Source organism: Mercenaria mercenaria, chromosome 7 (genome assembly GCF_021730395.1).
Source record: "Mercenaria mercenaria strain notata chromosome 7, MADL_Memer_1, whole genome shotgun sequence".
NCBI classification, from domain to species: Eukaryota; Metazoa; Mollusca; class Bivalvia; order Venerida; family Veneridae; genus Mercenaria; species Mercenaria mercenaria.
In genome coordinates this window covers 9246479-9262448 of record NC_069367.1, presented here as the reverse complement: position 1 = coordinate 9262448, position 15970 = coordinate 9246479, and the positions used below count along the sequence as shown (strand labels likewise).

The 15970-nt window shown below is 34.2% G+C and overlaps 1 protein-coding gene across 3 annotated transcripts in view; it reads right to left on the bottom strand.

Moving 5' to 3' along the window:
- Positions 1-15970, bottom strand: part of LOC123555026 (transient receptor potential cation channel subfamily A member 1 homolog) — a 35349-nt gene that overhangs the window by 4214 nt on the left and 15165 nt on the right. For all 3 annotated transcript variants that reach the window (XM_053547514.1, XM_053547513.1, XM_053547515.1), the window contains 6 exons: positions 14355-14583; positions 12676-12810; positions 8806-9009; positions 5051-5221; positions 3525-3593; positions 952-1116 (listed from right to left, as the gene is read on the bottom strand). In XM_053547514.1, the coding sequence (XP_053403489.1) occupies positions 952-1116; positions 3525-3593; positions 5051-5221; positions 8806-9009; positions 12676-12810; positions 14355-14583 (973 nt within the window). The remainder of the gene's footprint in view (positions 1-951; positions 1117-3524; positions 3594-5050; positions 5222-8805; positions 9010-12675; positions 12811-14354; positions 14584-15970) is intronic.

Sequence of the window (15970 nt, the reverse complement as noted above, 5' to 3'; positions counted from 1 at the left end):
TTAGTTCAACAGCCGGTTAAAGTTTCGAACAACCGGCCCCAGATGTATAACTGGTATATTTTGAAATGAAAAATTAATTTTCCAAGTTTGAAATGTTTCTTCGTACCAAAATTACACTTAAAGATCTTCACGGGATAATGTTTTAAAAATCAATCAACCGTGAAGTCAGTAGTCCCACAACAGCCGTTTGAAAGGCTATGTCTCTGTTACTTGATCAAAATTCGATTCACCGCCTTTAAAGATACTAAACATCTATCATTAAGTTTTCACTATTAATGATAAGTAGTTGCAGGAAGTTCTCGTATGTTTCAAAATAAGGTTAGAAATGGCAATCTGATACGGAACCATATTGATAAATGTACAGTATATAGTCAGTTAGTATCTAATATATGAATATAGTTCTGAAAAGTATATTGTCTGAATTGCAAAACGAAAAACATGTTACTTGGAAGATCAAAATACATGTGTAGTAAATAAAACTTATCTGTTATATGCATCAACTGAACCTTCATCAATATGTAACAACTAGAGGAAGCAAAGCTCCCCGAAGAATTCTGCACTTTGCAAAAGATTTTTTTTTCAAATCTGATACATGTTTCTTTGAAAAATAAATACCAAAGTATAAAAACATGTGTAGGTTCGGTGATAAAAATATATGTTTCCTACGCAGCGGTCTCCTCTTACAGAAAAAAAGACCTCTGTTATCACAAACATTTTTATCAAGATTTTGATAATTCGTTGTTTGTTTTTTTTGACATTATCTGATATTAAATTTTAGTTATTGAAATCGTTTTGAGTACTGTTCATAGATTTAAGGCTAATTTGCGTGATTCTAATTTCTTTTCAACGTTGAATTTCATTGTCACGTGATATTTATGATGCAGTGATTAATGTAGCACTAGGGGAGATAAACGTGCTGGCAGTTTGTAGTAGTTGTAGTTACGTTCTTACCTTATCTATCAGATCCTGAAGTCCTCTTGATTTAAGATCTTTCAGCCGGATTGTTTCGTTTGGATTGAGAATAAACCATTTCTTCAATTTGAAGATGCCGCAATGTGTCTTCAGTTTGGAACTGACAAAACATATGATTCCTTCGAATTCCAAAACGTATTTAATCTAGTAGTGAAAAGAGAACAAGCAAAATCAGCGAATAGGTATCTCCTGCCTTACGGAATAAAGGTATCTCCCGCCTTACGGAATAAAGGTATCTCCCGCCTTACGCAATAAACATACTCTGCCTATAAAAACACTTGTTAAATGCAATTGAATTTTAGTCTCTTTGTAAGCTACTCATTCCTTGCTTAATGAAAAACCATTTTTCTATATTTAGTAGGAATGACCTTGATCCAAGGTACACAAAATGAAACAAACACGTTGGTCTCTATGATAGCTGCCTATTTACCAGGTTTGGTCTGCTTACCTCATTCATAACTGAAGCTATTACAAGATAACCATTTTTCTATTTTTAGTAACAATGATTTTGATCTTTGCCAAATCAACCCAAAATACATCTAAAGCCATGGCCTCCTTGCAAGCTTCGTAAATTTTGTAAATTTCAAGTTTGATCACAATACCCTTTTCCTTACTGAAATTATAAAGCAGAAACAATTTTCTGTTTTTAGGAACAGCGACCTTGATAACAAAATCAAACTGTATGATGATAAATTTATTTTCTTCAAAGCTCTCTGAATATAGTTATTTTACAAAGGTAAGGTATGATTATTTACATATAGCTATTTTGTATCTGTCCCAAACAAAGAGAACAAAACAGACATACACTAATTCAGCTTATACGAAAATTGAAACGAATTATTCATATCAATAAATCAATATCTAAATTAATCTGTTCAGATGTTAACTAGAGCTATCACTAAAGGTGATGAATGTACCCCCCGCATGCACTGACACAGTACATTGCAATTTGACGCACACAAGATTGCATAATTATGTGGACTGTATGTATATAGACTGTATGTATACAGTATAGTAACAAGAAACAAAGTCCCATAACTATGCAGAATATTTATCTAAAAGAATGTAACATGCACCATGCACAACTAGGGTTGGTACTGATCACTTGTGTGAAGTTTCATTAAATTGTGTGCAAGGGTTTGGTAGATTAGGCACGCACAAGATTGCATATGCAGACTGTATGTACATAGTATGTTAACAAGAAAACAAAGTCCCATAACTGTGCAATTTTTGTCGCTGAAAGAACCTAACATGCCCCATGCACAAATACTGTTGTTACTGATCACTTGTGTGAAGTTTCATTAAATTGTGTGACGGGGATGAGGAGAGATGGTGCGCACAAGATTGTGTCTATGTATATAGTAAAGTAACAAAAAAAACAAAGTCCCATAACTCTGCAAATTTTTTTTCTGAAAGAACCTTACATGCCCCATGCACAACTACTGTTATTACTGATCACTTGTGTGAAGTTTCATTAAATTGTGTCAAGGGGATGAGGAGAGATGGTGCGCACAAGATTATGTCTATGTATATAGTATAGTAACAAAAAACAAAGTCCCATAACTCTGCAAATTTTTTTTCTAAAAGAACCTAACATGCCCCATGCACAACTACTGTTGGTACTGATCACTTGTGTGAAGTTTCATTAAATTGTGTCAAGGGGATGAGGAGAGATGGTGCGCACAAGATTGTGTCTATGTATATAGTAAAGTAACAAAAAACAAAGTCCCATAACTCTGCAAATTTTTTTTCTAAAAGAACCTAACATGCCCCATGCGCAACTACTGTTGGTACTGATCACTTGTGTGAAGTTTCATTACATTCTGTCAAGGGGATAAGGAGAGATGGTGCGCACAATATTGCGTCCACGGACAGACAGACAGACAGACAACCTGAAACCAGTATACCCCCCCTTACAACTTTGTTGTCGCGGGGTACAATAACTAGATTCTGATATATAAATTATATATATTCATATAAATACGACGGCATTTGTTCCGAAATTTAGTCAACAAAATTTATTTTACTTAGTGTTGTTAAAGTTTCTGGGTTTTTTTTTGGATTTTTTTTTTGGGATCATGGAATCCATTAAATGATTATTCTGTATGAATATTAGATTTCCGCTTAAGCCGGTGATAAGGGCTTGAGAGTGTTGTACATTCATTACCTTTAACAAACAGACTCAATCAAACAAGGGGAGCTATTAGTAGTATGTTGCTTGGCTGAGGTCTATGATTCCCAAGAATTGTTTTTACTGAAATCTCTGTCACAATTGTTACTAGTTACTAAACATTAAAAATGCACGTTTGTACACGTATCTCCCATATGAGAAATATTTCATTCTATGAACAAGATTACAAAAAGGAACTCATATGCATAAAGTCATATGTCGAGTCGAAATAAACATATATGCCATAGTAAGTTTTGCATAAGGGGTATTCAATAGGTACATGTAGAAACTAAAATCTATTACATGTACTATAGACTGACTTTGACGAACATAAAAGGGCGAGCAACCACAGTTTGTTTTTATATAAATTGTGATTACTAACCTGTAGAGCAAATCTGGTATCACATGCACGTTTGTGTATTTTTTCAACATTTTCCACTGCTTCACCGATCTAAAAAAATATAATTTTATTTTTATAAAAACGTTAGGTGTTCCAAACACTGCTTACGGTGTACACATAGACATACCGTTCAATTTAAGGCTATACAGCGAGAACTATCCACTGCTGGACAAAATTCCGCTAAACACCTACATCTCCCACCCCTGTTTAAATTGGCCAAGGCAGACGATTTCCCGTCCCCTTTAAATTTATTTAATAACAAGAGCTGTCGGAGGACAGCAACGCCCGACTATTCAACAGCCTTGTCAATTGAATGAATACAAAAGTTGAAAAAGGGGCATAATTTTGTAAAATGCAAAGTAGAGGTATTGAACCTCTGTACTGCATGTCATATCATGACAGTGAACAAGTGTGTGAAGTTTCAATCCTTTCCAATTTGTGGATACTGAGATACCAGCTTACATACAAAAACTTAACCAAAAACTGCTAAGTCAAAGGGGCATAATTTTGTAAAAATGCCAAGCAGAGTTATGGGACCTTCACAGTGCATGTTAGATCATGACAGTGAACAAGTGTGTGAAGTTTCAATCCATTCCAATTAGTGGATACTGAGATATCGGATTACATACAAAAATTTAATCAAAAACTGCTAAGTCGAAAAAGGGGCATAATTTTGAAAAAAAAAGAGTAGAGTTATGGGACTTGCTTAGTGCATGTCAGATCATGACAGTGAACAAGTATGTGAAGTTTCAATCCATTCCCATTAGTAAGTACTGAGATACCAGCTTACATACAAAACCTTAACTAAAAATTTCTAAGTCGAAAAAGGGGCATAATTTTGTAAAAAAGCAAAATAGAGTTATGGAACCTATGCAATGTAGGTCAGTTCATCACAGTGAATAAGTGTGCGAAGTTTCAATCCATTCCCACAAGTGGTTACTGAGTTACCAGCTTACATACAAAACCTTAACCAAAAATTTCTAAGTCGAAAAATGGGCATAATTTTGTAAAAAAACAAAATAGAGTTATGGAACCTGTGCAGTGTAAGTCAGTTTGTCACAGTGAATAAGTGTGTGAAGTTTCAATCCATTCCCACAAGTGGTTACTGAGATACCACCTTATTTACAAAACCTTAACCAAAATCGGGACGCGGACGCGGACGCCGACGCATGGGCGAGTCCAATAGCTCTATTATTCTATGAACAGTCGAGCTAAAAATTAAAATTAAGAAATATATATCATTAGACAATATAAACTGAAAAACAAAAGGTGGTTACTTTCAATTTATTATCGGAATGAATTCAATATTAGCATATATTTGAAAATTATTTCCCACCTTGATCAAACTAAGCATGGAAATTTTGTCTATGGGAAATTCTGTCCGTATTTAAAAGATATGTACGATGCAAATTCGGACGGACGGACGCAAGGACAAGGGCAACTTAAGTGACCTCTTTGATATTTCAGGGGCACAAAAATTAACAAGCACAAATATTGTTTACACCTACCATCAGGTTTAAGACGATAATCGTAATAAATAAAAATAGAATGTAGACTATGTAACCGACAGGGGCTAAATCATTGTTATCGACAAAGCCCTGAAATTCCCCATACTCGAATCCGCCAACCAAGAATGACGATGTTGCCAGTATGGAATGCCAAAAATTTCCAAATTCATCCTGTAAGAATAAAAGAAATCACAAACAAGATCAATTTTACGATTACAATTTATAATAACGAAGTTTTATTTGAAATATGTATTACAATTTCTCAAGAAATTCGTCTTTTACAATATGTAACAACATGCAACCAAATTTAACAATTTTAAACAAATATAGATAGATGTAATCTTTTAATGTCTCCTTACAAGTCAAGCCACTTTGTCTAAGGGTGGGGTGCTACCTTAAGTTAAATCCTAATTTCTTGACCATGCGTTTAGCCGAATTATGTTAAATTCCATAAGATCAGGAGAAGAAAATGTCCCATTTGTTCCGGTCGGAACAACATCCATCATCAGCATAGTGTTGAATGGCTGCTTCCCGGTGATGCTTCAGGTCCAGTTGTATTTGATTTGAAAGACTTTTTTTAGGAACAGAACAGAACAGAACAGAACAGAACATCACTTTATTAACTCTAGTTACATATTACAGTAACACAAGAGTGTACAATGCATAATACAATTCAACAAAGCATGCTAGGAATAGATATGGTCTAATGCCGAAGTACTTATTACATGTATAGCGCAGACCAGATTCAACATTTAACTAATATCGATTCCTTGTCACCTGAGAATATATCATTTTTGAAAACAATAGTTATTTCTTAAAAAGAAATTACTCGATTAAAAATAATCAGTCATCTTTTAGAATTCATGAGTCATGCAATTGTTTTCATGTTTTTGAATTTCGACCTCTTCTGAATATACAAATATTGCTGGTGCCCGCCCGCTTAGCTCAGTAGGTAAGAGCGTTGGTCTACGGATCGCGGGGTCGCGAGTTCGATCCTCGGGCGGGGCATATGTTCTCCGTGACTATTTGATAAACGACATTGTGTCTGAAATCATTAGTCCTCCACCTCTTATTCATGTGGGGAAGTTGGCAGTTACTTGCGGAGAACAGGTTTGTACTGGTACAGAACCCAGGAACACCGGTTAGGTTAACTGTCCGCCGTTACATGACTGAAATACTGTTGAAAAACGGCGTTAAACCCAAAACAAACAAACAAACAAACAAATATTGCTGGAGAAGCAGTTGTTTAAACACAAATAAATCAGATACAAATATATTTATCAGGGAGAATGCTACATTTCTAGCAAATAACATCAGAGCAGCCTGTGTGAATTTGTTATTAAATAACTTTTTATGTCGGAATTATTATTATTCTGAAAATATTGTGTCTATTTTAGGATTTAAACCTCCCCATTTATACTAATATTTTCCGTACAAAAATAATGATAAAATAGATTTTTCTTATTTTAGTTTTAAAAAAAATCCCTTAGTTAAATGTGGATGAACATTATGCAACACCCGTTTCTCAGTGACAATCGTGGTATTATATAGCGGAACGTAATAAGTATGTTACCACTAATGTCCCCCTACAGAGTTGTCGTTATCATCAGCTTCGATAATATGAAATTGTATTTTACTATATCTTAAATCCGAGGAAACAAATTTACATTTTAGAAACGGAATGGGGACCGGTTTTAGCCTCTAAAATACTGACACTACATAATAATAGTAATAATAAATACACGGGTGTAAAATATCAATTAAATGACTGATCCCACGTATTTCAATATCTATTTTGAAACATCAGGTATGACTAGCTTGCCCATATAGGATTATATAAACGAATGGAATCATGTTCTACTACATTTTTAGGCTAGTCGTATGGGCACACATTTCGCACAACTGCTAATTTTATCCACATGACGCCATATATGGCGCGGTATCTATTTTTGTGGACCATTTTTTTGTTGTTGTTTATTCTGTCATATTTAAGAAATAATAAATCTGTTCCTATATTTTATCAGTTAATAAAATATGGGCAGGAGTTTGGATGCGTAATAATTAAATCACGAGTGCGTAGCGCGAGTGATTTAATTATTCGCATCCAAACGACTGCCCATGTTTTATTAATTGATAAAATTATTGGAACATATTTATTATTTCGATTCTAACAACGCAAATAAATCGCATTTTACAGTACTACATTTTCAGCGTAATACGTCATTCGGGTCATATGCTGTTACAATTTACCCCCTATGGTTAGAAAGTGTTGCATAGCCAACGGAACGTATAGATATTTGTTTCTTTTTTATCAGAATTTTGAGAAGTATTTATAAATTTGTAATCTAACAGCTCGCAAACTAATTATGAACAGAATCATCAAATTAGGCGAGTTGACCCTGTGTTACAAGTGACGAACTTAACTTTTATATGACGTCACATCATTATGACGTCATACTTTATGTCATACATTTATGACGTCACCGCTGAATCATAATTGAGCTAATTGAATTCGCTCGTAGAGATCAGAACGTGTTTTAAGGACCTACACATAAGTCAGTATGACTTTTTATTATATTTATGTTTTTGAAATGCTGTTTTCAACCGTTTGGCCCTGAAATAATTCGTATGTAATGGAACTGAAGTAGAATCTCTTATGTTACAATCATAGGGGGTGAAATGTAACAGCCAACCATATTTTATCGTAGATTCATGTATAGGCGATTTCGCTATATGTTTATATAGCAATTGCTGCGGATCGTGTTAGAATGTCAGTTAATACAGCCAAGCAATTATTACTGTTTAAAAAAATAATTTCATGTTAAGGTAATAACCAAAACAAATAATACTATCATTTGTACAAACAATCAAAGCCAAAATATATGTACGCGATTTTTATTGGGATTTCGTTATGAAGGATTTGGGGCTATGGCAATAGATCAAGCTTTGATCGGTAACAAACATTACAAAGGTAGATAGATATTTTATTGAACAAATGGTCATAGACCCGTGAGTTCACATTGTATATAAACAGTGCATAATATATTATGTTCAATTTAAATTTCTGGAATATTCTTTGATTTATCAATGGCACTCTTCCTAGTTCGCCATAGATAAAAGAATTCTGTGTTACCTAGAACGTTTTTGCAAAAGTGTATGTGCATATTTTCTAATTTCTTTGACTCACTGAAGCCCCAGTCTTCACACCCATAGTTCAGAATTGGAACAATAAGTTCTTACGTATGTGAAACGGAAAAAGCAGTAACACTTTGAATATATAAGTTTAAAAACCGCTTTAAGCGCTTGACTCGATAATGTTTCGTAAGTTTGTAAAAAAACATCCGCCTGAGGTAAATACGATTCTCAGATATGTAAACTTTTTAAATATTTCAATTTGGATATTATCATATGAGCCGTGCCATGGGAAAACCAACATAGTGGGTTTGCGACCAGCATGGATCCAGACCAGCCTGCGCATCCGCGCAGTCTGGTCAGGATCCATGCTGTTCGCTAACAGTTTCTCCAATTCCAATAGGCTTTAAAAGCGAACAGCATGGAGCCTGACCAGACTGCGCGGATGCGCAGGCTGGTCTGGATCCATGCTGGTCGCAAACCCACTATGCTGGTTTTCTCATGGCACGGCTCAATTATGTGAAACTTAAATCACTTCTGTTTTGTCTGTTTGACTATAAATGCTTACTTATAAAATTTAGGGAAATAACTGTCTGCTAAAAATGTCAGTGAAAAGTTCAAACCTGATTTTGGAGTACACAGTAAAATGCTGTACCAAGTGCGATGAGTAAGACGGCGACCATAGGAAACACCCTCGTCAGAAATGTTTTGCTAATTCTCAATAACATCAAAACATAGGTTCCCAGATAACAAGTCTTCCTTGCATATGTAAGCAAATTAGTCCACGCAAGGAGGACAGAGAATGTGCCGAAGTACCATTGCCAAGTCTGTTAAATTGATACGAAGTATTTCAACGTTGTACAATATTACAATAATTTCAATTTAACCTGAATAAAATTAACAATTAAGATACTACAATTTAACAGAAATAAGTTATTTTAGTTACTAGACATTTATACTCTACAAATCTTAAAATACTAAACTAAGTTAATACATAGCAGCAAGGACAATCAAATTACAATTAACAAAATCTATACTCTATTTTTTATGTTATATTATCAGTACTTTATTCTTAACCTAATTTACATTTTACCACTTGACCGTCAAATATGTTTCCGTATAGGGTACAATATAGTACATATTGGCAAGAAATTCCGTTACGACTGTATAGCGACTATATTACTAGAAATTCCGTTACCACTGTATAACGACTATATTACTAGAAATTCCGTTACCACTGTATAGCGACTATATTACTAGAAATTCCGTTACCACTGTATAGCGACTATATTACTAGAAATTCCGTTACCACTGTATAGCGACTATATTACTAGAAATTCCGTTACCACTGTATAGCGACTATATTACTAGAAATTCAGTTACCACTGTATAGCGACTATATTACTAGAAATTCCGTTACCACTGTATAGCGACTGTATTACTAGAAATTCCATTACTAGAAATTCCGTTACCACTGTATAGCGACTATATTACTAGAAATTCCGTTACCACTGTATAGCGACTATATTACTAGAAATTCCGTTACCACTGTATAGTGACTATATTACTAGAAATTCCATTACTAGAAATTCCGTTACCACTGTATAGCGACTATATTACTAGAAATTCCGTTACGACTGTATAGCGACTATATTACTAGAAATTCCGTTACGACTGTATAGCGACTATATTACTAGAAATTCCGTTACCACTGTATAGCGACTATATTACTAGAAATTCCGTTATACCCTGTATAGCGACTATATTACTAGAAATTCCGTTACCACTGTATAGCGACTATATTACTAGAAAATTACGTTACTAGAAATTCCGTTACCACTGTATAGCGACTATATTACTAGAAATTCCTTTACCACTGTATAGCGACTATATTACTAGAAATTCCGTTACCACTGTATAGCGACTATATTACTAGAAATTCCGTTACCACTGTATAGCGACTATATTACTAGAAATTCCATTACTAGAAATTCCGTTACCACTGTATAGCGACTATATTACTAGAAATTCCGTTACGACTGTATAGCGACTATATTACTAGAAATTCCGTTACGACTGTATAGCGACTATATTACTAGAAATTCCGTTACCACTGTATAGCGACTATATTACTAGAAATTCCGTTACGACTGTATAGCGACTATATTACTAGAATTTCCGTTATTAGAAATTCCGTTACCACTGAATAGCGACTATATTACTAGAAATTCCTTTACCACTGTCTAGCGACTATATTACTAGAAATTCCGTTACCACTGTATAGCGACTATATTACTAGAAATTCCGTTACGACTGTATAACGACTATATTACTAGAAATTCCGTTACCACTGTATAGCGACTATATTACTAGAAATTCCGTTACCACTGTATAGCGACTATATTACTAGAAATTCCGTTACCACTGTATAGCGACTATATTACTAGAAATTCCGTTACCACTGTATAGTGACTATATTACTAGAAATTCCGTTACCACTGTATAGCGACTATATTACTAGAAATTCCGTTACTAGAAATTCCGTTACCACTGTATAGCAACTATATTACTAGAAATTCCTTTACCACTGTATAGCGACTATATTACTAGAAATTCCGTTACGACTGTATGGCGACTATATTACTAGAAATTCCGTTACGACTGTATAGCGACTATATTACTTGAACACAGGGAACTAGATCTACAGGAAATATTTGATAAAACGATTTCGTATTTCTTACTGAAACATGGACAGATGAGATGATGAATATGATATATCCTGGTTTTTAATCTTTTTTTTATTACATAGGAAAAGTAAAACGTTTAAGTTTAATGCAAAACGTAATTCAGGGGGTATCTGCTGTTATATTAATAATTAATATACAGACTTTTCATAAAAGTGATGATGACGATATATTATAGCTTGTTTTCTCGAAAGAATGGTTTGGTTTAGAAGTTGACATGTATGTTTGTTTATTTTATGTTATCCCAGAAGGGAGTAGCGAAGAAAATGATATAGAAATTGATGTTTATGATAGAATTTTATCAGATATTGTTAGAATTACTGGTGATGGTTCTTGGCCTACACAGTCACCTAATGATGATAAACGAGTGTGCAATTTCAAACCTGTAGCTCTTAGTTTTTGAGAAAAGGTGGCCATAAACAAAAATTTTAACCGACGCCGACGATCAAGTGGCGACAATACCTTGTAGATTTTTTTTCAAAAATCAGACGAGCTAAAAATGACAGAAAAGCAAGTATTAACACGTTTTTAAATGACGATTGGAAACACTTCCAAATACAACAAACATAAGAAAATGATATTTTTCTCTCATAATATGTATATACATAGAGGATATCATATGAGTGTCTTTTCATATTAAATTTATTCAACGAGTTTAATAAATTCAATGTGGAAAGTCACAAATGTAATATTCTTTTCATCACATGTTAGCTTTTCCTGTTGAAACATCAAAACTTCTTCTTTCTTTTACTATATAAACAAGTCAATTTGACCAACGTCTCATATATTATAAACGACGTCGACGTCAAAGCTTTATTACACTATAGTGTATTATCATTTTTTCGTAATGGTTTTATTACACTCCCGCGACGTCAAACATGTGATACAAAATGTTACATTTGTGCGTAATCATGCTTTTACTCCAGCGCTAAGAAATGGAAACTTTTCATCAATGTTTTAACCGAAACCATAATCATCAGATAGGAAATGTTCTAACTTAAAAACCGAGTGCTCAGAGTTATATCTTTCGTCGAAAAATAAGAAAAACATTCGGAGTTTTTAGTTCTAATTTTACTGAAATGCATTACACAAGGGAAGTAATCCCATCAACTCCTTGCATTAAGAAATCAAAAGGGTTGCCTCGTCAGATACGAAAAAATATGGATATTTTGGACTGTAGTTCAGTAGGAGAAAAATATGGCCTTCTGGACTGTAGGTTTCGGACAATGTTATATATACTTTAAAAAGATCGTGAATACATTAAAAAGCACACAGCACAAAACATGTACTGGTTTCTATTGGACAATCACCTGACAGAATTGAAAGCATTCTATTGGTTAAATTTATATAGGTATAAAATCATAAAGTTTTTTTAGTATGTCAGACAGGATTTTCCAGTGCTGGTGCCGTTGCTAGAAGGAATCATACATCCCAGGGTGTAAGATGACTCTTGTGCTGTAATATATGAATAAATGCGTGAATTCTTACACTACTATCATGGTAAAAAAGTGATCAAAAGAAAAAAAGTCCTTTGATTCTTTTTCTTCTATCATTTGAAAAATACAGTATGCCAAAAAGAATTTATTACTGGTAGAAGGCGTGGATGGAAATATCTGTCTCTCGGGTGATTGCTCTTCCGGTAACTTACAGCCTAAAGAGTTATTCTAGGGTCAGGTATTTCTATCTACACCTTCACCCAGTGAAAGAGTCTTATAATATACGAGATGTAGAATAACAGAAATTTCATACGGTTCGGTAGTCTGTATTTTCGCAGTCTGTGAAGTTTATAACAAACAAGATAAAGGATATGTAGACAGCTAATTCCACGTAGTTTTCTTTCTGTTTGAAGTACTCACATCCGTACATTCGGACCAGCTGGTAAACCTGTGAAACATTTCAGAGGTGTTGAAATTTATCATTGCTAGATATTAAAATTTTGTAATAGGGCTTACTACACATTCTTATCTTTGCGTTTCTTTAGTATAATGAACCATCTTAATAACACGCCAATTTTAACGTTCTGCCAACAATTATTGTGCAAATCTGAAATGATTTTAATTAATGAAATAAATAAAACCTGGTTCGAATAATTTCAAATGTTTAGATCTGAAAGCAAAATGAATAATTAGGCGTTTTCAGATGTGTCACTAATATGCGACAATATGTGGGATCAGTAATGGTGATGACCATTTTCATACCGATGGTCGGTCCTGAAAACAAGTTTTCTTTAAAGGCTAATAATGCCTTTGTGTATATTTTATTTTGTTTGGTTTAACGTCGCACCGATACAATTATAGGTCATATGGCGACTTTCCAGTTATGATGGTTGAGGAAGACCCCAGGTGCCCCTCCGTGCATTATTTCGTCACCAGCTGGCACCTGGGTAGAACCACCGACCTTCCGTAAGCCAGCTGGATGGCTTCCTCACATGAAGAATTCAACGCCCCGAGGCTCGAACCCACATCGATGAGGGGCAAGTGATTTGAAGTCAGCGACCTTAACCACTCGGCCACGGAGGCCCCGCCTTTGGGTATAGTGTGGCTGCCACCTTTTTCGCTGTGAATATAGAATATTATAATTTCTTGTGGAATCCTACTTCTGATAATTATTTGCTGTGATATTTGTCAAAGGTTTGAATATTCTTTAACACAGTAGAAAGTATTTTTAAATCTATTGTTTTGGTTACCTCCCTTTATTACTGTAACTGCACAAGTTCATGTGCAGTATTAAAAGTAGCACTTTTCTAACCATGTAAGTTTGCATAACATCTATTTAGAGAGCTGTTTTTAACATAAAGATTAAAGGCTTATGTAACTTTAAAAGATGTAGACATGATAAATGTCGACTTTTTCAATCGCCATGCACACTGAGGGCGATTTAACGACGCGAAACATTTTGAAAGCACTACGTTTGAATATTGTCTGAACTGCAACACCAACTAACCTGACCCATAGTATAGTCTCAATTTCCACTTATGGGCAACCTGTGGAGTTTTCACCTAATGTAGATGTTATTTATAACTATGTAAGGCGATTCAGTGTACATTTCGTTCCAAGCTATTCTAACCATAATCATGCTAAACACGATTGATTCTGCCTTTGCGACCAGTGTAGTTCATGATCAGCCTGCACATCCGTGCAGTCTGATCATGGTCTGCACTGTTCGCCATTCAGTCAGTATTTTTTTGCTAAGCACCCCTTTTAACAGTTAATTGTACTGTCCAAACTGAAAGATGGACAAGTTCACTATAGAAATTTAGCAGGTTAAGGGTTAATCTAACCTCAAACATTACAACATAGCAGTAAAACCATTCATAACAATACCATAGTTATACAACCGGTGAGTTTATTAATTACTAAGTATTTCTCATCTAAATGTAATTTTGGATCAGCGTTTGTAGTTGATATTTCCTATACAAGAAATTTTACCTCTTTTAAAATCATGATGACAGATAAGCCTATGACTAAGTATTGCACATCTACTGTCGTTGATTTTCTGTTACTTTTAAAGGAATTACACGCCACTTTGGTTTCAGGATTTCGTAACGTGGTCTTGTTCAAGCACGTAGTTGTGTTCTGGCACGTAGTCTCTGCCGGGGAGATTGTGAGGTTTGGGTCAGTAGTTGCGTTCCCGTAAGTGGTTACATTGCTTTGATTTCTAGAATAACAGTATTACACAGAAATCTTAAATTCTTATCACTTCCAATTTTCGGTTATTGTCACTGGTTCACCTATTTCATTACCTTAGTAGAAAGTATAATTGCACACACTGTTTTATTACCCCTCTTTACTGCTCAGATTGAGCAACATTTAAAACTGTTGCTTTTCTGAAACTGCAATGATGCTTGGACAGTTGCTTCATCAGTTTGTTACATAGATTCAAAAATATTTTGAAACGTTATACAAAACATGATCCTTTTGTATATCCTGGTGATATACTAGAACAAATTTTTACACAGCTGAATCACAATATCATAAAATTCTATTCATGTTACGACCTCATTCCATTTTTGAAAAATCACATAAAACACAAACATGGTTTCTTCATGTATTCATAAAACTTGTGATTATCATGAATTCGTGGAATATAGACGAGTAAATATTGTTGTTTTGTTTTACAAAAATGATATTAAATATCGGAAGTATATTTCATTCTTAATGTATGTCAGGACCACGGCCAATCTTGGTAGAACCAGAAGTATATTTCATTCTTAGTGTTTGTCAGGACCATGACCAATCTTGGTAGAACCAGAAGTTTATTTCATTCTTAGTGTTTGTCAGGACCATGACCAATCTTGGTAGAACCAGAAGTTTATTTCATTCTTAATGTATGTCAGGACCATGGCCATCTTGGTAGAATCAGAAGTATATTTCATTCTTAGTGTTTGTCAGGACCATGGCAAATTTGAGTAGAACCAGAAGTATATTTCATTCTTAGTGTATGTCAGGACATTGGCCAATCTTGGTAGAATGCCACATACGACATATTTTGTACACCTGGTGTTATAACTGGGATTTCACACAGCCAAACCAGAGTTATGGCCCTTGACTTAGTCATAAATATGCATTAAAACTCATTGGGGCCGAAATGAATGCTCGGAAAATGTTAAGTTTTAGAAAGCTGAAATATTCGTACTCTAATATCGCATTAAATAAAAAAGGATAAAGATAACACAGCAAAACTTGTTTCATACACAACAATGTGTGTATATAAACGCTTTAAGTAAATTTAATAATTCTTCAAAGATGGGTGTAAATATTACAACTTAACTGTCTCAGTGCATGTCACACAACATTTGTAGAATTTAATCATACATCAAAACAAACCACAGATATTCACTTAAAAATGGGTGTTAATTTTGAGTAATGCTAATATAAATACTCTGTGTTAATAATGTATTTATATTTATTGGAATTTAATGTGTTTACATGTGAAAAAAAAATCGGAAATGTTCAAATATTTATTAATCGCAATAGGTGTGTAAAATGGTGAATGTTTCGAAGTGAAATTATTTTCTATTTGGATGTAAGTTACGGACGAAAGT